The 26191-nt window shown below is 52.9% G+C and overlaps 1 protein-coding gene across 1 annotated transcript; it reads right to left on the reverse strand.

Moving 5' to 3' along the window:
- Positions 1-4116: 4116 nt before the first annotated feature.
- LOC133065633 (myelin and lymphocyte protein) lies at positions 4117-24810 on the reverse strand. Its single transcript, XM_061156336.1, has 4 exons — positions 24643-24810; positions 10349-10516; positions 8891-9016; positions 4117-4674 (listed from the first exon to the last, which is right to left on the reverse strand). The coding sequence occupies exons 1-4, from the start codon at positions 24733-24735 to the stop codon at positions 4600-4602; spliced, it is 462 nt and encodes a 153-aa protein (XP_061012319.1). The 5' UTR covers positions 24736-24810; the 3' UTR covers positions 4117-4599.
- Positions 24811-26191: the final 1381 nt, after the last annotated feature.

Below are 26191 nucleotides of genomic sequence, written 5' to 3' on the forward strand. Positions count from 1 at the left end.
GCCGTAAGCCACTGTCTTCCATGGGATCACTGTTCACCAAAGCCTGGTCAGGCCTATACCACTCTCCCAGCCTAGCCTGTCTGTCCACCCCCTTCTCCTACCACCCCCTCTACTGCCCAGACCCACAGCATCTCTCAACAAGTATCCCTCTTCCCCCACCTCCTCCACCACTACCCAGACCCACAGCATCTCTCACCAGGATAGCTGCCACTGTCCAATGGGTACTCACCTTCAGGGCCATGCCTTGGCTCTCCTAACCTCCTGAGACCTCACCTCCTCCACCTCACCTGGCTGGGTCACCGGCCTGGCTCTGCCTGGGGAAGCCTCCCTGCCTCCAGGTGCTCCCGTCTCAGACACACCTCCTTGGCAGGCTGGGCTTCCCCCTGGGTTCCCCGACACTCCCTGTGTTGGTTTGGAACCTCCACTATGGTCGGTCAATGCTGTGGGTTTGAGGGACTTGCCTGGCAGCTCTGCATCCCCTGATCCTATGAGATGTGGCTCATGACAGGTGACACCGGGGGTGTGGAGCTAGGTCCTTGGAACTCGAGTCACACCTGCTTCATCTGTGACCTTGGGTAAATCCTTTAACCTCTCCGTGTGTAGAGTCATCATCTGAATAGTGTCCACCACACAGGGTTGTCGTGAGGACTAAGTGACTGAATAAAGAGCTTCGAGCAGCACAGGGCACCCAGTGTTGTTGGCACGTCTTGTCTCATCGTGTCCCTGGGTGTCTGCCTTCTTCCAGGCTCTCCTTGACTGTAAATCAACTGAAGGACATCTTGGAAGTTGAACTCCCTGCATGTATCAAACCTCCCTGGGTACCATGTAGAGAGCCTGGCACTCTGATTGTCCCAGGTCACCTGTGAGAGAAGAGAGAGGTCACAGCTGGAAGCCCTGGCATCTGCCTTCAGCACCCCAGTTCTTAGAAGCTGCCAAGACCATATGATGGAGACAGAACAAAGCCCATGGGTCATGCGGAGAGAGGGGGAAAATCACTTTACATCTTTTTCTAGAGTCACGCTATTCCAAATGCCTTGGGCAGATGCCCGTGTGTGCAGGAACACTTGGCAAGGTCACAGGCGCTTTGTGCCCTCAGAGGCCCCATTGTGACCCCGAGCCGCCCCAAGCAATTCCGTGAACAACAATCCCTTGTGTGGGCCTGAAGGCTGCACCAGCCCACGGCCCACGGCTGGCAGTGGGAACCCTCTGTCCCGCTAAGGTCATCATGAAGAGGCCTTCAATCCCTCATTTGGGCTGTTGTGGGGATTCTGAGATTCTCAAGAGTCCCTTGGACTGCAAGGAGGTCAAACCTTTCCTAAAGGAAATCAACCCTGAATATTCATTGGAGGGACTGATGCTGAAGCTGAAGCTCCAATACTGTGGCCACCTGATGTGAAGAGCCAACTCATTGGAAAAGACCCTGATGCTGGGAAAGACTTAAGGCAGGAGAAGGAGGCAACAGAGGATGAGATGGTTGGATAGCATCACCAGCTCAAGGACATGAATTTGAGCAAGCTCTGGGAGATAGTGGAGGGCAGAGGAGCATGGCGTGCTGCAGTCCATGGGTCGCAAAGAGTCGGATATGACTTAGCGACTGAACAACAGCAACCACAAACCAGGCATGTAATGTGAATCTCAACTCCTCGAAACCGTGTCCTCTCCAGAAGGGCAGATCTGTTGCGACTGACTGCGCAGAAGGGGGTGGGGGAGGGGAAGGATATTAGAAGATAGTTCCCAGAGGGGAACTATATGTGGCTGAAGCCCCTCTCAGGCCACCTGCTCTCTATAAGAAACACCTTCAGAATGTCCCCCAGAGTCCCCAAGAAACGCGGGGTCTACAAGACTGGAGTCACAGGTGGAAGCCTCCAGAATGTCCGGGTGGGATGTGATCCAGAGCAGCCTCTCCTTCCTTTGGTTCGTGATGCAACCCTCACCCACGTTTATAGTCACCATGGCTTGTTCTGTGTTGCCAGCTTTGGCTTTCGGTCATGTACAGACATTGGCTTCTTCTTACCCCCTTCTCAGGTCCGTGGAGGGTCTTAGCCCTTTGTTCTATGAACTTAAAGACACCCAAAGTGTCAGCTGGACTGGGGCCCTTGGCTTCATGGGGGCTGCAGCGTGGAGCTCGGTAGTTGCCTGAACGGTCCTGGCCCTGACTGTGGAGCTCAGAGCAGGCAGCCCTTTCCAGAAGCGCACTGTGCCCAGGACCTGGGCTCAGCCGCGTGGCCTCCTGCAGACCCCGACTGTGGTCCAGGGCTGCCCTGTGCCCGATGTCACCCCTGTCTGATGTCCTCTGCCCACCGGCCTCAGGTCCACCACAAGGCCTTGTCTCACTGGCGCTTCCTGAGAAGCCAGAGGACAGACCTTCGTGGGGACAGGTCTGGGCTCCTGAGGGCAGGGAGTGACTGCAGAGCTTCAGGGACAGAGGAAGCCAGCCCCGCCAGCTCCAGTTCTCACCAGCTGAGTGCACCCATCCCCTACCTGTGAAAAGACAGCCGTGGCCCACTGGGAGGACAACAGCAGGCTCTCTATGTGACAGGTGCCTGGCCCAAGCCTTATTACACCCATTGCAAAGAGGAGGCAAATCGAAAGTGCAATGAAACTGCAAGTGATAAAAATGACTCAGGATAGGAGGAATGAGAAAGTCATGTCAGAGAATCTTCTGCAAAGCTTGTAACTAGTGAGGGTTTAGAGTTAGACAACTGGCAACTGAAAAGGAAATAGCATGTCAAAGTTCCTTTAAATTGGGTAATTGAAAAAGCATTCAGTTAAGCCTCTGGTATCTTTCTTTCTTTCTTTTTTGATGGGGTTGAATGTGAGCTTCTCTTAGCGTCTTGGCTAATCATGAGAAAAATGAGATTTCCCTCAGTCAACACTTAATTGGAAATTTTGTTAAATATGTGACAAAGTTCGGATCATTTCTTAATCTGTTTGTATTTTTCAGGATATAGCTCCTATGTCCTTTTGTCCCTAATGCTATAAAATTTTAACTTAAATGGGCTCAGTGAAAATAGCCTTTTCTGGTACCATTACCCTGGGATAACAGCTCCTGAAGACACCACTGAGACCCAGTTTAGTCACAGGTCCCTATACCAGAAGGGGAGTAAGATGTCAACTAGTTAAACTTCTGCTTGAGACAGACTCAAGTGGGTCTGCGTGCCCACTCAGAAGCGATTGTCCAGCCTCTGCCCCTTCGCCTCCACGCTGGGACCTGACCAGTCTCTGAGGCACCTGTCCTGGTGTCCCAGCTCGGGAACATCATTAACATTTTTGATTGAAGTGATAATGGCGCATTTCATAACAGGAGCTGAGCTTTCAGCATTTCTAGCTGAGGGCCCTCCTTCCTCATCATCCTCTTTCCTTCTGACCCAGACAACTCATACCCAGCATGGTACTGCCACTCGTCATCATGCTTCCTTTCGCATGGTAGCCCAGTCCCCTTTATCTCTATGGAGTGGCCCAAGGAAATTCTAAAAACAGTTTCTAATTCACATTCCTAATGGGCATAGAACACAGAACATTGCTGTTTACTCGCCAAGTTGTGTCCTAATCTTTTGGACCCTATGAACTGTAGCTTGGCAGGCTCCTCTGTCCATTGGATTGTCCAGGCAAGAATACTGGAAAGGGTTGCCATTTCCTTCTCCAAGGGATTTTCCTGACCTAGGGGTCGAACTTGTGTCTCCTGCCTTGGCAGGAGGACTTTTTACCACTGAGTCACCAGGGAAGCCTGACATAGAACATACTGCCCGGAAGATTTCTGATCAGTTTCGTATAGAGTGAGAAGAAACTTCAGCCTGTTTTCTTTTGGTGTAAGGACTTTCTAACTGAGCATAGACCCCTCTGTTTTGTAGGAAAAAGAAGGGGTCCGCCAGGCTGATACTTAGTGAGTTTCTAGAAAGAGTGAAGCCATCTGACCTCCCTATTAGCTGGGGAGAATGGGATACCCTCTCTGGGCTCTTGGAGATGCAGGGGCCAGGCACACACAGCTGTCATCGGAACTGCCCTTTGCAGCTGCCTTTGAAATTTGATCTAACCCAACAAGTCCTCAGAAAGTAGGCTGACATGATGGTGTTCCCGTGCTGGAGAATTAAAAAATAAAACACTCCCACAAAAGTATTGAACATAAAGACACTTTATAAAGTATTTCAAGGGTTTATCCTGTCCCACCGTGGACATTTGCGAATATTTGCTGAACGACTTTTATTCCCCAAGATAGGTAGATTATCCTTGAAGATGCAGAATTTCCATGAAGATGGAGAAACTTGCTGCAAGGTGGACATTCAGAAGCGCCTGAGGAAAATTCTAGTAGGCAGTCCTCACGATCCGGTCCAGGGGCCAGCAGTCCGGTGTCACGGTCTCTCAGGTCAGTCCTCACTCCCCACCCCACTGCCCCCTTTCAAATAGGAAACGATCTTGGAAAGACAGCTCAACAGTTGGAGGATAAACGTAGCAAGCCCCCTTACTCTGACATGAAGGTATACGGGAGAATAAACCTCTCTCTTTATCCGTTCTCCAGAACATTCTGTATTCTAAAGTGTTATGCTGGAAGGCCGGCCGATCGGTGAACACTCTCTTGGTGTTCAGTTAAGTTCTGCTGCTCTAGGAAGACTTCCATCTGATTAAGGAAAACATGGCATGGACCACGTACAGCAGAGTGGCTACATATGAAAACACCTGCAACCGAGATAAATGACAATTAACTGGCTGTTCACGGGGGAGTTTGGAAAGCCACGGGCTGTCCACGCTGGGCTGGCCGCTCTCGTGGTGCTCGGGGTTGGCAGCCCTGGAGCGTGTGCACGCCCCTGCTTCCCATCACACATGCAGACATGCTCTGTGTGGAGCCCTGAGTGTGAGGCTGCCAGGGTTAATACCATGACGGGCGGCCTGGACCTAAGTTTTAGCTTCCCCCGAAATGGTAAGATTCCCTACCCCCATCAAGTAACCTGGAGCCAGCCAATCAATATGCGCCCAGTAAGAACAAAGGGAGAGCTGAAAAGCCCGCGAAAGTCTGTACGGATAAAATTGCTTTGCAAACATGTAACCAATCCGCTTAAGCCAGTTACTAACCGCTTTTGCATATCTGATAAATTTGTGTAACAAGCTTGAGCTCGGCGCTTTCTGACCCTGCACCATTGTGATGTTGGTGGCAGAAGGCCCTGGCTCGAGTCAGTAATAAACTTCCCTTTTTGCGAGTTGCATTGTCTTGGAAGCCTTCTCTCTCTTCCCGCTCGGGGATTCGGACATCGGGCATAACACTGAGCACAGACTCCAGGTGACCTCACGACACGCTGGACTTGCGTGCCTGCACATGTCTTCACGTCAGCGCTGCCTAACTAGAAACGAGGGCCCCCAGAGACCCCTCCAGGGATAACTGCAGGCGAATATGTCCCGCTCTTCATGGATAACTTTCTTCCTGCACACCAGTAGGACCAGAGTCCACCAGCTGTGATCCCAGCGGCCTTGGCCAAGAGAGTTTGAACACATGGGTTTGCCGCCTGGATAGCTTCTAACCCCGACCGGAATCTTATTCAGAGGGAGCCAGGCCATAGCAAGTGAGAGGCTGGGATGGGGAGGAGGGATTTTGAGCCTTTGGCAAAAGGAGGGGGCTTACTGAGAGAGCTGCTGTGAGCAGAGGCCAGGAAATGCAGCAGAAAGGTCACTCCGTGCCCTTTCAAGGCCCCAATCATATGTGTTCGCTTGGGGAGTATCACCCAGCTCTGGGTGGCTGGCCCCCAGAGGTTTTCTGCCCCTTAGCAAATACCTGCACCTGGCTTGTGACCTTGGGTGTAAGGGTCAAGAGTTTCCAACCCAGGCACAGCATCCTACTGGCTGCAGTCCCGTGACTTGAAAATCCTCATAAAACCAGCAGTCATGGTGCCCCTCTCGCCCTGCCGCCACACCTGGACGAGCCCTCACCCTCATTGCCAGGGGCGGCGAGTAACTTGAGTTATTTAATAACCAGGCAAGAGAATCCATCAGGGAATCAGACACACTGTCCAAAGGGAGCAGTCACACCTGAGTGAGAAGCCCCTCAGAAGAGACCTCTGCCGATCAGACAGGAGCAGTGTGCCATGTGGGGGACTCAAGGCCCAAGAGAGACCCTTGGCAGAAGCTCCTCAGAAGAGGAGCAGGAAGACAGACACTTATTTTAAAGGGAGGTCAAGAGACGGCACACTGGAGAGAGTGAGAGCCAGGACCAGGAGTGGACGTGAACTCAGATCCTCAGAAACCCCTCTCCATGAGCAATGGCCATTGCTGTCCACCACGGTTAAGACCCTGGATCCACCAGATTTCTCCAGAAGTTTCCAGCTACTTTCAGGCAACTCTCACCAATCCTCGGGATCCCTCTGGTGCAGCCTCTCTGCTGCCAGCCCAGGAGAGAGGGGGAAGCTGAGCTCCTGAGGAAGGTGTGGAGAAGAGAGTGAGGGGTGGTCAGATGCTCGAGAAGGCCAGGTGCGCGGGGGAGAGGTCTTGACAAGCCTTCTCACATTCTCAGACGGCCCCCAACTCCAACGCCGGCCCACCCTAGGTTGTGGGAAGGGGGTGTGCGGTCTGGGCAGGTTCTGGGGTTAAATCCTGAGCCTGTATTCATGATCCCTTCTCCCCCAGGCTTGGACACAACTGATATTTTGAATACAAAGATGTGACTTTACATGAAAAGGGGCTCATATTCCCCCTGGTTGGTGGGGGAGGGGTGTGTGCTCAGCTCAGCGTATCCGCCCGTAGGCAGCATTTAGATTCCTGATTCTGCCCCGGTGACTTTGCCAGTCTCCTCATGGCTTTCCAACTGAGCTCACAAAGATATGGGGACAGGATCAGTCATGGAAAGGAGAAATAGATGATGCTGGTGTAGTCATCAGTGGAACAGTAAACAGCAAAGAGAACAAACCTCTACTTCCCCGCCCAGCGATGTGGAACAGCCTCACAAGCCTGACGTGGGGAGAGAAGCCAGACACGGGAGAAGGCACACAGCTCATGAAGACCCAAAGCAGGTGAAGTGGACCCCAGCAGCCAGACATCAGGACAGGGTTTATCCTGAGTGAAGGGGCATGGCGGGGCGGGGCACGGAGGGACTTCTGTGGGCTGCTTATTATGTTCTGTTTCTTAGTCTGGATGTTTGTTACACGGAGGGTTGTGAACAATGAATAATGGATGGATTACGGAAATTCATCAAGCTGTACCCCTGTGTCCTCACCTCTCTAGAAGCCTATTTGTGCTGTTATTTAGTTGCTGAGTCGTGTCTGACTCTTTTGTGACCCCGTGGACTGAAGCCCACCAGGCTCCTCTGTCCGTGGGATTTCCCAGGCAAGAATACTGGAGTGGGTTGCCATTTCCTTCTCCAGGGGATCTTCCTGACCCAGGGATCAAACCCATGTGTCCTGCATTGGCAGGTGGATTCTTTATGGTTGAGTCACCAGGAAAACCCAAGACATCTATGCTGTATTTTGATAGAAAGTAGGAAAGTCAGAACATGGTCGAGCCCAGCGGTTTTCAACTAGAGATTAGACCAGTGGACAGGGTCATTAACTCACCCCACTTGGATTGGTCAGTCAAGTGTTGGCCCACTATCCACATTCCATCTAGGTTTCACTGCCCTTGTCTGCAGTAATTCTACAGAAATGGTTGTCAGATGCCTGGCTGATGTCTGTTCAGAAAGAAGGCTTCTGGGGTTGGGTTGGGGGTGGTACCTGTGGTTTTTCTAGTGAGGGGGCAATGAAACAGTCATCTGAAGGTGATGGAGGAGGCGAATGACTGTCTCCCAAGGGAAAGAGAGCCTGCTGTGATTCTGTTTAGAATCCAGCCATCTTGGGAGATGAACTAAATATGGGAGAGGCTCCCACACTGTGGGACAGTTGAGGGGGTCCCAGGGACCATGAGGGAGCCCTGCTTATGGAACTGGGGAGTGGCTGGGAGCTGAGGGGAGTGTGTGGCTTCCCCGGGGAAGGGGATGGGCCCCTGGGGACAAGCAGACAGGCGTCAAGGCTCTCTCGCCGAGACCCCTCCCTCTGGGAGCAGGAAGGGCACCCACACTAACCCCCTTCCCAGAGCCTGACGACACCCACCCTGGGGGCTTTCTTTGAGCCTCTGTTCTGCCTTTCCCCACAGGGGTGGGGGTAGCACAGCTTTGGCATGGGGGGAGGGCATGTCGTGGTCTGTCATCACATCTGACCTTGGGATTTCCTTAATTCATAGGGTGCTGACGAGAAATCTGGGCGCTGTTTCTAAAGCTTTTTCTTAGTTTTTAAATAATATCCACAGTTAGAAATGTATCTGATGTAATGAGTCAGCATACTGGGGCAAGCCCACACATGCATAACTCTGGAAAAGAGTTTTATGAAATGATATATTCTCTTATTCCCTGTCATCCTGACCCATCCCAGCAACAAGAAGATTCGGATTATGACCGCACAGCCTGCCAGAGGGTCTGGCTTCCCAGGTGGAGGATGTTCCTTTCAGAGCTCAGAGACTTGCAGGCAAGGTGCCCCCCAGATACATAGTCTCATCCCGTCTGTCCTCCTAATGGGGTGAATGAAGGTGGTTCCAGCCCCTGTTCCACCCATTGCTCATTGGGAAGCTTCGGGGGGGTAAATAAGGTCGTCCACAGGGGCTCATACACGGCCCGGCCCCGCGGTCACGTGCCCTCCTGCATCTGCCTTCTCAAAGCCTGCCCGGCCTGGGCAGTATGGCATTGACTGGCGGTCATGGGAGCCCGGGTGCACCAGTTCCCTCCTCCGGGGCTCTGTTTCTTCAGAAATGAGGGGGAGGTTTTATTTTAATTGAAATCTAGTGAACTAAAAAATAACAGAGAGGGCCTCGGCAGCCTTCCACTCAGTACCTTTGACAGCGGGCAGCGGGAGCTGTGAACAGAGCACCTTGACGGGGGACTCACCACAGCAGAGATGTTTTCATGGTAAAATTTATAGTAGAAGCCGTCTTGCAGCTGGATGGTGGCCAGAGCTTCCAGGACAGAGGCGCCAAAGTAAAACAGGGAGGCAACAGAGTGGTAGGCTGCATCCTGTGGGGTCAGAGAGAGCCGTCAGAGAGACGGGGAGGCCAGCCGGGAGACCTGGGGGGCCTGTGGTCCCAGCAGGGCCTGTCCACCCCGCCTGACCCTGCCTGGCCTGGGCCACCGCCTCACCCCCCTGCTTAGTGACCCTGGTCTGGGGGCAAAGTAAGGACTTCAATGGAGGAGGGGGTGCTGCTTTCCCGTGAGGTGGGATCTAGTCATGGGTCGGGGAGCAGCCCTTTCTGCGTGCTGGTAGAAATCAGTTCTGAGCCTGAGAAGTGTCAGCTGTGGTCACAGTCCCCAGTTTGGAGGTGGCCTCGGTGGTCAATTCAGAAAGAAAGACTCAGGCCAATTGTATTGTTGTTTTGTTGTTAGCTTTTTCCTTGAAGGATGACCAGGGATGGGGGCTCCAGTTATGTTTAAAAGCAAAACAAAGGACCTTCCCTGGTGTCACAGTGGGTAGGAATCAACTGACATGCAGGAGACACGGTTCGATCCTTGGCCCGGGAAGACTTCACATGCTGCGGGGCAGCTAAGCCCGTGTGCCGCGGCTCCTGAACCTGAGCTCGAGAGCCCGGGAGCCACAGCCAGAGAAGCCGCTGCAGTGAGAAGCCGGGCACCACGACAGAGAGAGCCCTCGCTCACGTCGACTGGGGCAAGCCCGAGCAAAGCAGGCAAGACCCAGCACAGCCAAATAAACAAATAAATTCTTTTTTTGCAATAAAGCACTAGAGCAGGCTTTTGAGTAGTTAGGATTTTCAGGGGGTTTCTAAGCCTAGGCTGGAGGACTTTGGAGAGTACGGGGCCTGGCTAAGAGCCCCACGCCCGTCCAGGGAAGGTCAGGGCAGGTGACCCAGGTGTCAGTTCCGCCCTTCACGGACCTCAGGCAGAATTCGTGCGAAGAGCGATCACAGGCCATCCCTCTTCCCCGCCAGGTTCCTCTCTGGTGACCCCGCGTTAGAGGCGGGGACGGGAGCGGGGCAGTGAGCACTCCTCACAAGGGGCAGCAGGACCCACCCCCCTCCAGCTCCCCGGCCCCTCCTGGAGGTGAAAGCCGGTCCTGCTGGGCGGTGGGAGACGACGACCGACCCCTGGCAGGTGCGGGAGGGACAGGGAGGGATGTCAGGCTGCTGGTTTCCAGGAGAGGGGAGATCGCAGAGGAGAAGGCAGAGCAGCCCCCGGAGAACCAGGCGGGGACAGTCAGCCTCCTGCCGCGGGAGCCCTGGGCTGCTGTGGGCTGCTCGGCCTTGGAGGGCTCCTCACCCAGCACTGGAAAAGCCCGCCTCCCAGGGGAGTGTCCATCACTACCCCCTGCCCCCGGACACACAGGGCTGGACTCACCAGGGTGATCCATGAGGTTCTGTTGCCGTGGGCGCCAATTACATACAAGAAGGCCAGGATGGTGGTGGCTACGAAGCAAAACACCGACGCGAACATGACCCAGCCCTGGATTAGGGGAATAGGCACGTGGGATGAGGAGATCAGGATCCACACCAGCCCCCCAAAGACCTGCAGAGGGAGAGGGAGAAGGGGTGATGATCAGACCAGGAGAGCCCAGGCCCAGGAAGGGCCAGACCCCGAGGTCACGCTGGGGAGCCAGGGGCACTTCACAAATATTAACTCAGTTCATCCTCACAGTGTCCCAGGTGTGGTCCTGACCCATTTGTGAGAAACAAAGGCATACGTGACTTAAAAATGTTATCCCTAGAAAGGATTTATACCATCCAGTTTTATCAGTAAAGGGCAAGTTCTGAGATTATATCTTTCCTAGTATTTTTTATAGAAAAATATCCCTTCGGTCGTCAGGGGAAGGCTATGCTGTGCAGTTTGTGAGCCAAGAACTGAACCCAGGGCCTAACCACTGGACTGCCATGGAACTCCCCCAGATATCCTTTCTCTTGTAAAATGGTAGTGACCAGCAGAATGGCCAAACAAATTAGCCACACTATATCATTAGCATTTAATAAAAAACTTGATCTTAAAATCCCCAAGTGTCAGAAGTTCTCTGACTATTGGAGGGGGGGTTGGAGTGGGGAGGCCCAGGTCAGCCTGATCTAAGGTTTCCTAGGATAGCCATGATACAAACACTCCTCCTTGCTGTCATTATCCAGAAGACACCTTGCTTAGCGTCCTCAGGGTCGGGGAGCCCCCAGGATCGTAAGGATAGACGTAGGGGTCCTGACCTCAGTGCCCCAGTCCAGCTCCCCCTGTGGACCAAGCACAACCATGCTAGGAGTCTCTGCACCTGCCTCCCCATCTCCTGGTCCGTCTCCATTCCAGTGAAGTCTCCCTAGCCAGAAAAGGCCTGGGCTGGGACACAGGTGGACACGGCTTTGCAGTCAGAGGCTCCAAGGAGCTGCAGAGCTTGGCACCATCCTTCTGAGGGTCTGGGGGTTGAAGACAGGCCCCCTCCTATCCCTGCAGCCCCTGTGGTGTGACTGCACATGGCCACACCTTGACCCTGTCTCCCTGAACCTGCTGCCTGCTTGCTGGGTAAGAGGCAGCACTTCCTCACAGGTGTTCTCTGAGCCTCTTAGCTGAGAAGCACCAGGGGACCATCACATTTGGGTAAAAAAATCAGTGCAGTGAAGAATCTGCAATGATCAAAGCCAAGGTGGGCCCAGTGAATCAGATGCAGGCAGCTCTCACCGGAAACTTCCTCTCGCGGTAACTGAGGCCTAGTGGGGCACACTCTCCAAAAATCAGTGGAGCAAATTCCACCAAATAAAACCCCTCAGACTGCCGTACAGTGAGACGTACGTGTAGATTCATCCATAATTGCCTTGAAGATCAAACAGACTGCTAGGCCTTTTTCACAGGAACCGGGACAGAAGATGTGAGCATGCTGATGGGTGAGACGGACTTGGACTTGGAAGGCACGAGAGCTTGGCATGGAGAAGAGGGTGGATGTGGCATGCCCAACGCATGAGCAGGGGCCTGCCGGCACGTAATGTGGGAGGGCCTCCCCACCAAATGCGCTGGAGGAGGCCCCGTAGCATGGAACTCTTGGGCCCCAGCTTCCTCCACTGCAAATGGCACTTTGGGTGGTATGAACTGCCGGAAACTGTGTGCATGCGTGTGAAGCTTCTGGCCCTGTGCCTGGCATCACCCAGGCAGGGTGAAGATTGCTTACCCAGGATGCCAGCAGCCCAGGGCATACAGACCCCGGGTCAGTCAGTGACAACTCAGGATGATTACCAGCCCTGAGTGGGCAGAGTAGCACCAACTGGGACAAGGCCCCAGGAGGTTTGAAGGGAGAGGTGGACTTAGCTGATTTCGTTTGTTTTTAATCACTCAGTGATGTCCGACTCTTTGTGACCCCGCCAGGCTTCTCTGCCATGGAATTCTCTAGGCAAAAATACTGGAATGGGTTGCCATTTCCTTCTCCAGGAGATCTTCCCGACCCAGGGATCAATCCCACATCTCCACCTCTCCTGCACTGGCAGACAGATTCTTTACTGTGCCTGGCCAAGTGGTCAGGACAAGGCTTTCCAGGGGAGGAATGAGCAGCTGACCGACCCAGAGGCTGCTGGAGCAGCAAGGACAGCTTAGGAAGGCAAGAGGCTGGGGCATAGGGGTGGGAGGAGTTGCGGCTGGAGGCAGTGCGACCTCCACACGGGACTAGTTGCTGGGCCACCTCAAAGGCTTCCCTGGCCCCACTCAGTGGAAAACCGAGATTCAGCATAAATCATGTGGCTGAGCCAGTGCCGGGCCACACTCCACCTACAAAGTTTGCAGAGAGCAAACAGCAAGCCGAAGCCCACACCCAGGAGATAAGGCGTCCAGGGCAGGGAGCAGCCCACCCCACCCTGGCCTCAGGACCCCACTGGCCAAATATTTGTCAAGAGCGAAGGGGTAGGTGAGGGTTCAAGCACTTCTCTTCCTAAAGGAAACCCGGAGGGGGCTCCCAGCACCCAGGAAGCACGCTGAGAGGCAATGGTTCTGAAATGTCAGTCACACCAGTGGGGACATGGCCCCAGTTTTCCAGTCATCCCTGTCACCAGGCCAGGTTCCCTCCGCCCCTGGCCTGCACCCTGGACATCCTCCATAACAGAGGTGGTGAAGCCGGCAGGGGTGGTCTCAGACGAAATGTCTCTAAGCTGAGTGGCCTGGGTGTCACCAGGGTTGAGCTCTCTCTCTGGGTCCCAGATCCCCATGCTGGAAAATGGAGGCAGCACCTGGGCTAAAGCACGGTCCTTAACCATCAGTCTACACTGCCTGGGCCACCTCCAAAACCCCAGTGCCTGGGCCTCATGCCCAGGAGAGGAGCAGAGTTCTAGGACAAGAAGCAGACGTCCCAAACTCTTTGCAAAGGCTTTGGAATGTGTTTCCGTAACACAATCCGTCTATGGATGATGTTCTGGTAACTCCCGTCAAACCAGAAGAAATGGCTTCTGTCTCTGGTGTCTAGCGATGCTGGCCAAGATGCCGCTCCAGGTCCCAAGTGGTTCCAGTACAAAGTTTCCTTTCCTCTTCTTAAGATTCCATCCCCGTTTGCCCCTGAATGTGGGAGTCACTCGTCCTTGGGTGTCCTCTGGATGCAAGGACACGGCCTGTGTGCGTGAATGGAGTAGAGCTGGGATCTGAGCCACCCTGGTGTTTTAGGACTGGAAACTTCTGTCTTTCACTCTGTCTGGGTTTAGCTGCTGAGCGGAGGTGAAGTGCTGTAAGAACCAAGGGTGTTGTACAAAACTAGGCAAAAAATTGCCAAAAAGTTTTTATTGGTTGTTCACTCCCATCAAACAATTTTTGTGAATAAAATTTCTTCAGCAGGTCGTCTTGGGGAGGGCTCTCATGTGAATTCAGAGTAGGTCCTTTCTCTCTCTTTTTTTTTTTTTGCCACACTGCAAAGCATGTGGGATCTTAGTTCTCCGACCAAGGATTGAACCTGTGGCCCCTGCGTTGGGAGCTCAGAGTCCTAACTGCTGGACCACCAGAGAAGTCCTCTATCTTTTCATTTCTGAATTAATCAAGAGGAGGCAGGTGAAAGTGGTTAAGGGTATAGATTTCGGAATCCCTGAGTTTGAATTAGCTCTCCCACATTTTGCTGGTGACTGGTGGTCCCTGGGCTGATTCCTTCCTCTCTGGTCCCTATCTGAAAAACAGTGACAGCAGCAGGGCCCACCCCATGGAGCTGGGGTGAAATGGGTCTATACCTACAGGAGGCAGCCCACAATAAGTGCCCTAGATACTTGCTGTCACGACTGGCACATGATGGGGGGAAGCCTCACCTGTAACCATGTGCAAACCCCAGTCAGTCAGGATGGCAACACGTACTTATCCCCGCCAGACCTCGCTGGGACCCAGAATTTTAAAATAAAAATAAAATTCCAAAAGCATCGAAAAGTGAAAACCCTACCATCTCCCGGAAATCAAAAGTTGGGGGAAATTTGTCCGCTTCTGCAAAAGGGAACAGAAAGGACATAAAAAGATGAGAAAGCCTTCCTCAAACAATGAGCTTTGGTTACAAGAGAGGGAAAAGGATTCCATCGGCACATTCTTGAGACTGGCAGACCGTCTCCATCGCTTGTGCAAGGCTGAGAGCTCCGGGTCCACAATTGTCCAGTGTTTTCACTGCAGGACTCGGATCACTGAGGACAAGGCAGAAGAATTGCTCAAATTCTCTGAATATTTTTCTGGGGTTCCATTTTACTCTGTCAAGGCCACCACAAGCAGGCACTCTTCCAATAACAAGGCAAGACGTTTTCCAAAGAGGACGTCCCACGCAAGGTTGTTCACACACACACCTAGTAGTGTGGTCCCGGGGGGCTCCGTGTCAGAATTCCCAAGCTCCCAGGGCAGGGGGTGGTCCAGAAGGCATGTGTGAACAGGAGCCTGTGCCTCTAATTCTGGGGGGTTACAGGGAGCTGGCCACAGAACATACCCAGCCGGGACCTCCAGGCCCTCAGGTGCTCTCCCAGGAACAGCAACTCCAACTGGTGTTTCTGGAAGTGTCTGTACTCTCGGAACTCTTTTGGCATTCAGGGATCATTGCGATGCCAGGCGGGCCTGTGAGGGTGGCCTGACCTGTAGAGGAGCCGTGTTCCTGGAGAAGTAGCAGTCCCAGCTCTAAGTCTTGGTTGACTGAAAAGAGCACTCATTCCATGAGGTGGAGTTGAGGGCATTTTCCTGAGTGTGTGTGTGTGTGTGTGTGTGTGTGTGTGTGTAGAGGCTGGCTAAGGATGAACTACTGCAAAGAAGTACAGTTTGGCCACCTGATGCGAAGAGCCGACTCATTGGCAAAGACCCTGATGCTGGGAAAGATTGAGGGCAGGTGGAGAAGGGGACAGAGGATGAGATGGTTGGATGGCATCACCGACTCAAAGGACATAAGTTTGAGTGAACTCAGAGAGATAGTGAAGGACAGGGAAGCCCTGGCGTGCTGCAGTCCATGGGGTCGCAGAGAGCTGGACATGACCGAGCGACTGAAGAGCAACAGCCGCTGCAGAGAAGGGAACAGTCACCAAGTCAAGAGGACGGGAGCATCAAACGGCAGGAGGCGGCCCGGGAAGGGAGGTCAGAGCACTGAAGCCTCCCCCAGGACCCAAGAAAACTTCTGAGGGGGAGGCTGGGGTCTCTTCCAGTTCTGAAAGGCAGAGAGAACGGGAAGCAAGCACTAGTTCTGATATGAGCCGCTCCACCCTTGTATTGAGGGACTGGGCTCCCAGCAAGTCTAAGGAAAGCCGTCTTTCACTTGCTCACTCCCTCAGTCACCCACTCATTCATTCATTCACTCGTGCATTTAGCAGACACTGAGCAAAGTGCACGGAGGGCAGGTGCGCCCAGGGAGACAGACTTCATTCAGAACCACACTCGTACCTGGAGCCCGCCTCTCCCTTCCCGTCCTGTCTCATCTGGTCCTACCGCTGAGCCCCACCTGAGCAGCTCTGGGGCCACCAAGGGCAGAGCCAGGTCCTGGTGAAAGTGTCGGCGTCCCAGTGAGGACGACCAGCTAACCACTGCTGCCCAGGACAGGGACAGAGCCCAGAAATTTGCACAAGGCCCCCTCCTCTGACCCTGTGAGGTGTCTGGGGCAGGTCAGAGACTCTCTGTGTGGGGACCCTCTCCTCCTCTGAGGCTACTGCGATGGGGAGCACCAGGAGACGTGCTAAGGCTTCGTGACTCAGTTTACTTTCCAGGTGCTCTGCCCTTTGGCCCCTTTGTCAGCAGGCTCGCTCTTTCTGGGGGACCCATTATGACATCACCCTCCCAATATAGACTTAGATAGTGTCCCTTTTGCTTCCCAGCTGGCTCAAGTGGTGAAGAATCCAGCTGCCAATGCAAGAGATGCAGGAGACTCGGGTTCGATCCCTGGATTGGGAAGATCCTCTAGAGAAGGACATGGTAACCAACTCCAATATTCTTGCCTGGAGAATCCCATGGCAGAGGAGGCTGGCGGGCTACAGCCCATGGGGTCATAAAGAGTTGGACACCGCTGAGCATACATGCATGCACTGCTGCTGCTGCTAAGTCACTTCAGTCGTGACTGACTCTGTGCAACGCCATAGACGGGTCCCTTTAATCTGAGGATGAGGCCAGGACTCAGGGGGCCTTGAGTCTGTTGGTGAGGAGATGGATAGAGGTTTGGGATTCAGAGATAGGCTGTGAGTTCAGGTCCGTAGCTGATGTTAACAGGATGAGTGTGTCCAGGCCGGAGTCCCTCCTCCCACGGGTTGCAGGGAAATCTCCACCACCCCAGTACCCACCCTCTTCTCTCTCCATAGCACTGGTCATAAGCATGAGGGGGTGCTTCTCCCCCTCCTTCCTGCTCCTCTCTTCTTGCCTCTCCCCTCCTAGCCTGACTGCATTCTAACAGGAACCAAGGCTCCAGTGTGGAATTTCAGGTCGGCTGAGACTGGCTGTGTGGCCCTTCATCCCACCGCCCATCAATGGGTGACGGCTGGTAACAAGGCTTTTCTTCTGGTTCCCACAGATGTTTTTAGGCCCTAGAACCTTGGTGTATTAAAATGATTCAACACAGGGGTTGTTTTGCCCCAGTGTGAGCACAATATTAATCACATAGTGGGACGGACAGAGTCCCTTGGACTGCAAGGAGATCAAACCAGTTAACCCTAAGGGAGATCAACCCTGAATACTTATTGGAAGGACTGATGCTGAAGACGGAGCTCCAACACTTTGGCCACCTGGGCTCATTGGAAAAGACCTTGATGCTGGGAAAGACTGAAGGCAAAAGGAGAAAAGGGCGGCCGAGGATGAGATGGTTGGATGGCATCACTGATGCAATGGACATGCACTTGGGCGAACTCGGGGAGATGGTGAGGGACAGAAAGGGTTGATGTGCTGCAGTTCATGGGGTCGCAAAGAGTCGGACACGGCTCAGCAACTGAACAACAACAAGGGAGGGACAGGGAGCCTGGGAATCAAGGCGGAGAGTCGAGGCTGCTACATTACCCTGGAACTAGTTACACCACTACAGACTGCCCACCGGGAAGCTACCAGGAAGCTCAGCTTCCCACCAGAATGCAGGAGGCAAGTCAGAGTCCCGTGACGCACAGTGTACCAGGGCCCTGCCCTATGCGCTGTGGACAGTCTGGAAGCTGTGAGGAGCTGGCCCACATCTCCCTCGGGGCCCAGGGGTGTCAGCCACTTGGTGTCCTCACATCCCTCAGCATCCAGAAAGAACACCCTCTGGGGCATCTCCTCAATGCCTACCCCAGGGGCCCTGGTCCCAAGCACCAAGTCCAGGTGCCAAGTGAGAGCCAGGAGGAAGCCCGGCTAGGCTTGTCGGAGGCGCGGGAGCTGGGGCCCAGCACTGAATCCAGGAAGAGCCAGCCCCCAGCCAGGTGCAGGCTGGCCCCACTCCACCTCGAGGCCAGCCCCAGGTGGCCCAGTCCCCACACCCAGCCCCTCCCTCAGGCAATGTGTCTTGAGTCCAGAGCAAAGCCCTTAGATTAAGAAGACGTGGTACACATATACAATGGAATATCACTCAGCTATATAAAAGCACAAAGTAATGCCATTTGTAACAACATGGATGGAACTAGAGAATCTCATACTAAGTGAAGTAAGTCAGAAAGAGAAAGACAAATCCCACATGATATCACTTATGTGCATGTGTGCTAAGTCACTTCAGTCCTGTCCGACTCTTTGCCACCCTATGGACTGTAGCCTGCCAGGCTCCTCTGTCCATGGGATTCTCCAGGCAAGAATATTGGAGTGGGTTGCCGTGCCCTCTTCCAGGGGATCTTCCCAACCCAAGGGTCAAACATATATTTCCAGCATTGGCAGGCAGGTTCTTTATCACTAGCGGCACCTGGGAAGCTCTGATGTCATTTATACATGAAGCCTAAAATATGGTACAAATGAACCTAGCTACAAAACAGAAACAGACTCACAGACACAGTGATCAGACTTGTTTCCAAAGGTGAGAGGAGGAAGGCGAGGGACGGACTGGGAGTTTGCGGTTAGTAGATACAAACTTCTGCATTTAGCATGGATGAACAACAAGGTTCTCCTGTATAGCACAGGGAACTACATCCAGTCTCCTGGGATAAACCATAATGGAAAAGAATATTAAAAGCAGAATGTAAACCTATGGTTGATTCATATCGATGTTCAGTAGAAACCACTGCAATACCGTGAGGCAATTATCCTTCAATTAAAAATAAACAAATTAAAATAAATAAATAAAAACAATGTGCACATGTGTAAACCTGAGTCACTTTGCTGTACGGTAGAGATTGCCACAACACTGCAAATCAACTGTTCTTCAATTTAAAAAAAAGGCAAGGCACTCCTGCAGCGGCCCAGAGCTGCGTCGCTGGCAGCGTGACCCTCCTCCATGCTCTCTGGCAGCCGGGGCGGGGGCGGGGGCGTGGAGGCTGTGGGTGCAAATAGCCAGCCTGACCCTGAGTGTGAGCTGTGCCTTTGCAGGGGCATCTGGAACCTGCCTCCTCTCTTCTGACAGCGCTCAGACAGAGAAAGGGGCCCCATCAGCGTTGACTTGGGGGTGACTTATGGAAAACTTAAAAGTAATCTTTTTCAAGGCGGCTTGGTCGTGATGACACATGCACGCACAGATCAGGGAGATAGGCCACATCTTCACACTTAGCATTTTCCAGAAAAGAGCTCAAAGTCACTGTTTCCTGATCAAAGTAGCCTTCCCCGTTCTTGAAAAACTTGAAAAGTCACTTCTCAGCTCCAAGGACAAACCCCTGAGAGGCTTCTACCTCCCTCCCTTTAGAGAAGAAGAAAGGTGAAAACCCAGCTGTGCCCTTAACAGCTCCCGGGAGGGGCCGGCAACACAGGAGAGACCCAGGGCCAGGAGTCAGAGGGCACAGTCAGGGAAGCCAGGCTGCCCAGCACAGGCCAGCAGGGCCGGCCCCCCTCCCTGGTGACTGGAGGAGAGGTCCCTGGCTGGGGTAACAGGAAAATTAACCCAGGAGCAGAGACGTACTTGCCAGGAACCCAGGGGAACCTCAGGGCACCCGGCTCCCCGCCCAAGCTTTTCACTGTCCCCCCTTAAGCATTCAGGGTGTAGACTGGCCTCCCAAGGACCGCTCCAAACCCAGCTGGGTCACTGGGGGCCATGCAGTGGGTATCAAATGCAGATTCTTGGACCTGCCCAGGAACTAGTGGCTCAGAACCTCCAGGGTATTTTTAACAAGGCCTTAGGCGGGTGTGGGCTCCCCAATATCTCTGAACTGTCCCTTAACCCTCTGGGGGAGTTGGGGGAGAAGAGGGAACCAGGCCTCACCCAGGGCTGCCAGGTGGGCAGAGGGATCCCTTTTGCTGTAGGCAAAAGTTTGTCATGGGTGTTGGGGCGAATTCAGGACCTGCTGTCACTGCAAGGAGGCCCATCCTGGAGATGGAGTCCCCAGGCGAGTGCCTCCCCTCTCTGAGCCTGTTTGCCCCCAGCTCTAAAGATTCTAGGTTTCTGGGATTCAACAGCTCTCATTCCCTAGGGGTCTCCAGGCTGCCTTTCCCGTGGAGCCAGAATGCCAACCTCCCATTAGAAAACGGCTTTGTTATCCTGCCCCCACCCCAGCCCCACTGTCTAGTTCCCGTTCTGTGGGTCTGCCTTTCCCCAGACAGGTGAAGCTCTAGGGTAAGTGCCAGGACTTTTCTCTGCTGTGCTTAGTCGCTCAGTCATGTCCGACTCTTTGTGACCCCATGGACTGTAGACCGTTAGGCTCCTCTGTCCACGGGGATTCTCCAGGCAAGAACACTGGAGTGGGTTGCCATGCCCTCCTCCAGGGGATCTTCCCAACCCAGGGATCGAACTCAGGTCTCCTGCATTGCAGGTGGATTCTTTACCATCTGAGCCATCAAGGAGCCTGGGAATACTGGAGTGGGTAGCCTATCCCTTCTCCAGGGGATCTTCCCGACCCAGGGGCCAAACCGGGGTCTCCTGCACTGCAGATGGCTTCTTTACCAGCTGAGCTGCCTAGGAGTCCCAAGGACTTTTCTGATCACTGTCAAATAATAAAAAGCCCCCAGTCACTTTGGGGCCCTGAAAGTCTCACTTTAGTATTAATAACTACTATGTTCAGGCTTCCCTGCAATGTGGGAGACCTGGGTTTGATCCCTAGGTTGGGAAGATCCCCTGGAGAAGGGCATGGCAACCCACTCCAGTGTTCTTGCCTGGAGAACCCCATGGACAGAGGAGCCTGGCGGGCTGCAGTCCACGGGTCACAGAGTCGACACGACTGAGCGACCAAGCGCACATGCAGCGCACGTTCAGTCCACTGTAAGCGTCGGCACAGCCAGTGGTTCCAGGTGGTTCCCCACCTTTACCCTTAAAACTGCACAGCACAGGCTTTGCCCCTCACCACTTGACCTTCTCTGAGTCCTCGGGCTCCTGAGGTGTGCAGGCGGGGGTTGGGGCAGCAGCATGCCTGGAGATGTGGGTGGCCGCCCCAGCACACTCTCCACACAAATGTTCTCTTAACGTCCTCTAGCTCTGCCTCTAGCAGGCTGGGGGGGGAAGGAGTTGGGGGAAAGATTATTACATAACCTGTTCTCAGGCAACCCCTCCAAAGGTTTTGAAAGGGAGGTGTCCCTCTCAACACTTTGTGAAAGAAGTTTCCTTTGGGGACCCTGGCTGGAGCTTGAGACAAAAGCATCCTATGTTAACATCCTGTTTTCTGAACATGTCCCAGTGTCATGAAGCCCCTGGCTTAGGCGAGGGCAGTGGAGGGGCGGGGGAAGGGAAACCAGAGCTTTGGCTCCAAAAGGAAAAATTCCCTTGGGTGGGTGAGGGGGGACAGGCCAGAGCAAAGCCCTGGGTGGAGCTGTTGGGGCGGGGGGACATTTGACATTCCACCTGCGCCTGAAGGGGGGTGTACACCTGTGACCCACCGCCTGCTGCCGCAGCAGGGCCTTGGTGGCTCTGGGGCGGTTATGGAGACAGGGTCTTGCCACAGCCTTCAGAGGTCGGGAGCCCAAGGGTAGGGGTGCAGGCCTAGGGAAGAGCTGCCTTGCTCCACCCAAGCCACCACCCTTCCCTGCTCCTGGGCAGTTTCCTGGTCTTGGGGAGCTCAGCAGAGCTCCACCCTGCAGACCTGGAGGCTGAAAGTTTGACTGCGGCGCCTCCCAGGCTACTGGGAGGTCAAGCATGAGAATATGGACTGTGAGTAATCAACAACTTGCTGGACCACAGATTTAAAAAATAATGAAGCCTTTCACACCCATTGGACTAGCAGAAAATTACAAAGTCTGACTCTACCAAGTGAGGCAAGATGAGGCACAATGGGGACTTTGATAAGCTGCTGGTGGGAGTCAGGAGGGTTATACAGTATGGAGACCTTCTTTCAAAGGAATGCAAAGTCAGCCGGAGTCTTGGAAGGGGCCTGAACAAGAAGGGGTCCTGAGCTTAATTAAGCTTCATCAGCTTCCTGGTAACCTCACTTATGAGTTGGAGTAACCATTTTGGACATCAGTGTGCTAATATTTGGGAAAATGAGGGTATGCAATCCCTATGACCCAGCGAGTCAAATCTCTTTGTGTTCTCAAAAGAAATTCCCCAAAGTACAGGAGCAAACTCAAGAACGTTCTTTGGCAGTGCCGTCTGCTATATCACATTTGGAAATTACCCTAATGCCCATCAATAAAAGACCGAATAAAGAGTGTCAGTGTGTATAAACCTCAGAACAAGGTTGTATGAAACCCATGTTGAAGAAGGATGTGTACCATCCTTTCTATAAACCAGGAAAACATGAAACCACACAGGTGTAATCATAGATAGTTAGGGGTGCAGTAAAAGTCTAACATTGAACACATGTTCAGCCCAGAGGTGGTCCTGAGGCTGAAGGGAAGAGAGTAAGATAATAGCAGAATATCCAGGTGGCTTAGATGTCATCTGAAAGCTCTATTTCCTCACTACTGAGAGTAAATAAGGAAAAATATTAAGATATAATAAAGTTGAGTGATAATTACATGAATGCCTATTAAAGTATGTATACTTTTCTGTCATTTTTGAAATAGTTTTCAATTTTTAAAAAGTGAAAACGAAGATGGCACAACAGAAAACTAACCATTTAAAATTGACCTGTTCAATAGCATTTAATACCTTCAGGATATTGTGCACTTACCACCTCTATCTAACTTCAAAACATTTTCATCATCCCCAAAGGAAACTCCATGCCCATTAAGTTGCTCCACATTTCTCTCTCCTCTCAGCCCCTGGCAAACCACCAATTTGTGCTCTGTCTCTAGAGATTTACCCATTCTGGACATTTCATATAAGTGGAATCAAATACTTTTGTATCTGGCTTCTTTTACTTAGCATAGTGTTTTCAGGTTTATCAACATGTTTCAGTACTTGATTCTTTTCTACAGTTGAATAATATTCCACTGCATAGAATATCACAATTCATTTATCCATTCACCCCTTGATGGGACATTTGGGCTGTTTCCATTGGTTGACTATTGTGAAAACTGCCTCTATGAGTACACATATTCATACACCTATTCAAGTCGGGCCAAGAGGAGGAAGGTGTGCCAGAGTCTTTTGTATTAAGCCCAATGAACACATTTTAAAAAAATTTATTTATTTACCCATGCTGTATGGCTTTTGGCATCTTAGTTCCCCAATCAGGGATTGAACCCTGGCCCCTGGCAGTAGAATGGCGAATTCTTAACCACAGGACCACCAAGGAATTCTCAACACATTTTCTTATGCTTCTTGTTATAATGCTCCCCAAATAGCTACAAAGGCAGAGTAAACAACTCATTAGGGCAACTCAACAGATACTAGCAAGTCCTGTGGCTTAAAAATCTTTCTGCCCCATCACACACTTCACCTTTAGCCTTCATCACTTACAATCACCAAATTCTCTCGCTATAAATACAGTAGCCTCTGAAGGGACAACCTATTGCTTACTATACATGCTCATTTTCAGGCTAAGTGCTGAATAGAAGCACAGAGATGAGCCATCTGGGGAAGGAATTTTCCAGTGAGTGCAAACCCCTTCCACTTTGGGACTGGGTGTCCCCACCTACAAATAGTGTGGCTAGACATTCTTCTAGATGTCACTTCCTGGATTCTGGCTAGCACCAGGATTTAAAGTCACCCTGTGTACATGCAGGTTTGGGCTCAAGTTCAGTTGTATGGTACCACCAGGCAACCTTGACCCCTTCAGCCCTCTCCTCCGTGGGCGCTCCCCCCTACCCTCCATGGGTAACAGAACCTGCTGGGTTTGCTGTTCATGCCTTCCCCAACCAAGCAGGAGGTAAGAAGCTGGGGTCCCATTTTTAAACAGGTTGGATGTCTTCTTTACAGGCTAACACTCCAGGCAGCCACTACTGCGGTAGGGGTGCAGGGACAAGAGTCTCCTGGCTCATGGAATCGCACCCAGGAAAGAAGTACAGCCTGCCCCTTCCCAGGTGAGGGCCTGGGACCCTGGGGAGCTTAGGCTGAGGGTGGTCTGACGCCTCCCCACAGAGAGCACTTTCCAGGAGCCCTGAGGAGGAAGCGCTTTCCCACAGTCTCCCGTTGGGGCTTCAGTGTAAGGAGGGACCAATAGCAGGTGCAGAAGTCCTTGGATGCTCAAGGTCAGCCAAGTCAGGGCCCGGCTTTCAGGTTCCTCCTCCTTCCCCCACACTCCACACTGTGCACAATGACTGTGGCAGAGCAGTCACAGCCTGTGGGGTTATTTCCAGATCAAAGTGGTGGCCAATTCCTTCACTCACCAGAAACGTTCAAGAGAAAACAACCCAGATTCGGCTCCTCCTATGACAGTAACCCTATCTCCACCCTTAGCTTGGTAATACGCAGGTGTCTTTTGCTGATTTTTAAATTTTAAAACAAAATCCTAACCCTGGGGAGAGCTGGGTGCCTCTACAAGGACGCCGATCGCCAATAAGCCCATGAGAAGCAGGTTGGGAGCACAGCTTTGGACCCGAAGCGCTCCCAATGGACCCGGGCCAGCTTCCGACATTTGATCCGTGTTGCGAGTTTGGTTTTTCCACCCAAATCTCGGAGACGGTTTATCTTGGGCTAGAAGGGGCCAAAGTAGCATCGCGGGGTGGGGGTTGGGGAGAGCCTTTCCTTCCCCGGCTACCCGAGGTTCACGGACCCTCGCGGCTTGCGGCAGAGGAGAGCGCACTCCACGACCCATCCCGTCTTGCCTTCCCCGGCGCCGGCGCCGGCGCCAGGCGCGCCAGCCACTCACAAATTCAAAGATGAAGAGCAGGTCCGGGAAGGTGGTGAAGACAGCGAAACCGCTAGGCAGGCTGCTGACGCCGGACGCCGCTGAGGGGGCCATGCTGGCGGCTTGGCGACGGCCTTGGAACCGGACGGGACGAGCGCAGCTCTGACTCTGCGCTGACCGCTCTCTCGCTCGGCGGAGCCCAGTGGCCCGGGCGCCCCCGCGCGCGGGTTAAGAGCAGGGGCGCCCTGGCCGAAGAGGGAGGAGCCCCGGCCGCCGCCGCCCGGTCCCCGCCCGAAACCGCGGGGTGCGCCCCAAGGGCCCTGCCCAGCGCCGTGGGCGCAGCCCTGAAACACTCCGAGGTTGAGACTGGGGTTTGACTCCTGAACCCCATGTCTGGGCGCCACCTTCCATTGGAAGCCGAATAGCCATTCGGTGAGGGGCTTTACACTCTTTGCAGGTGATCGGCATTTCTTAAGAATGATCACCATCAGCAGCTAGGCTCCCCAAACTCCGCAGGCACCGTGGCACCTCTTGGATCAGCATGGCGCAAACAGTTCTTAAGTTGGGGCTCTTTTATCTTTCTGCCGGGTGCGTTAATATGCATCCAAGTTCACCGTGGGACTAGGTCCCTGCCTTGCAGGGACGTGCTGAGACCAGGTACGGCCACCCATGCCTTCTCCCTGCGCCCTCAGACCCTGGAGCCTGGAACTCTGCACCACCCTGATCCGCACCACTGGGCGCTGGAACTGCTGGGCGATGGATTAAGGGCAATCACACCTGCCTTGAACCTCGGACGGTGGAGGGAGCCAGCACTGCTGAGGGCCTGCTCAGTGCCCAGCACCCCTAGACTCTTTGCCCACGTGACCTCATTTAATCTCAAGGAGCCTTTCCAGCGGGTGTCACCCACCTCCAGGCTCAGAGTGGAGAAGGAACATGCCCAGGCCACATGGAGGGCAAGTGGGCCTCTTGACTGGAGACGGCTGACCGTCCCCACTGCCTCTGTGCCCCTTGCATAAAACCCACACACTTGAAAACTGCATCTGTGAGTCTGCCTCTTTTTTTATTATATTAACCAGTTTGTTGTATATTTTTAGATTTCATATATGAATATCACACAGTTTTTGCCTTTCCCTGCCTGACATTTCATTGAGTCTAATGTCCTCCAAGTCCATCCATGTTGCTGCAAATGGCAACGTTTTTATTCTTTTTCATGGCTTAGTAGTGTTCCATTGTGTATGTGTGTGTGTATCTGTGTATCTCACATCTTCTTTATCCATTCGTCTTTTGATGGACATTTAGGTTGCTTCTATACCTTGGCGATTGCAAATAATGCTGCTATGAACATCGGGGTGCATGTATCTTTTCAAAGGAGTGGTTTGGTTTTCTCCGACATATACCCAGGTGTGCTGGGTCAGATGATAGTTCCAATTTTAGTATGTTGAGAACCTCCATACTATTTTCCAAAGTGGCTGCATCATCAATTTACATTCCCACCAACAGTGTACGGGGGTTCTCTTTTCTCCACATCCTTGCCAACATGAATTGGAAGTATTAATATGGTTAAAGATTC

This window comes from Dama dama, chromosome 11 (genome assembly GCF_033118175.1).
Source record: "Dama dama isolate Ldn47 chromosome 11, ASM3311817v1, whole genome shotgun sequence".
Classification (NCBI taxonomy): Eukaryota; Metazoa; Chordata; class Mammalia; order Artiodactyla; family Cervidae; genus Dama; species Dama dama.

Excerpts from the sequence above, each read along its gene's own strand:
- LOC133065633 (XM_061156336.1), bottom strand. The coding sequence starts at position 24,735 with ATGGCCCCCTCAGCGGCGTCCGGCGTCAGCAGCCTGCCTAGCGGTTTC. Across the intron at positions 10,517-24,642 it reads TGCTCTTCATCTTTGAATTT|GTCTTTGGGGGGCTGGTGTG; the intron begins GTGAGTGGCTGG and ends CTCCCTCTGCAG. Across the intron at positions 9,017-10,348 it reads GAACCTCATGGATCACCCTG|GATGCAGCCTACCACTCTGT; the intron begins GTGAGTCCAGCC and ends CTGACCCCACAG.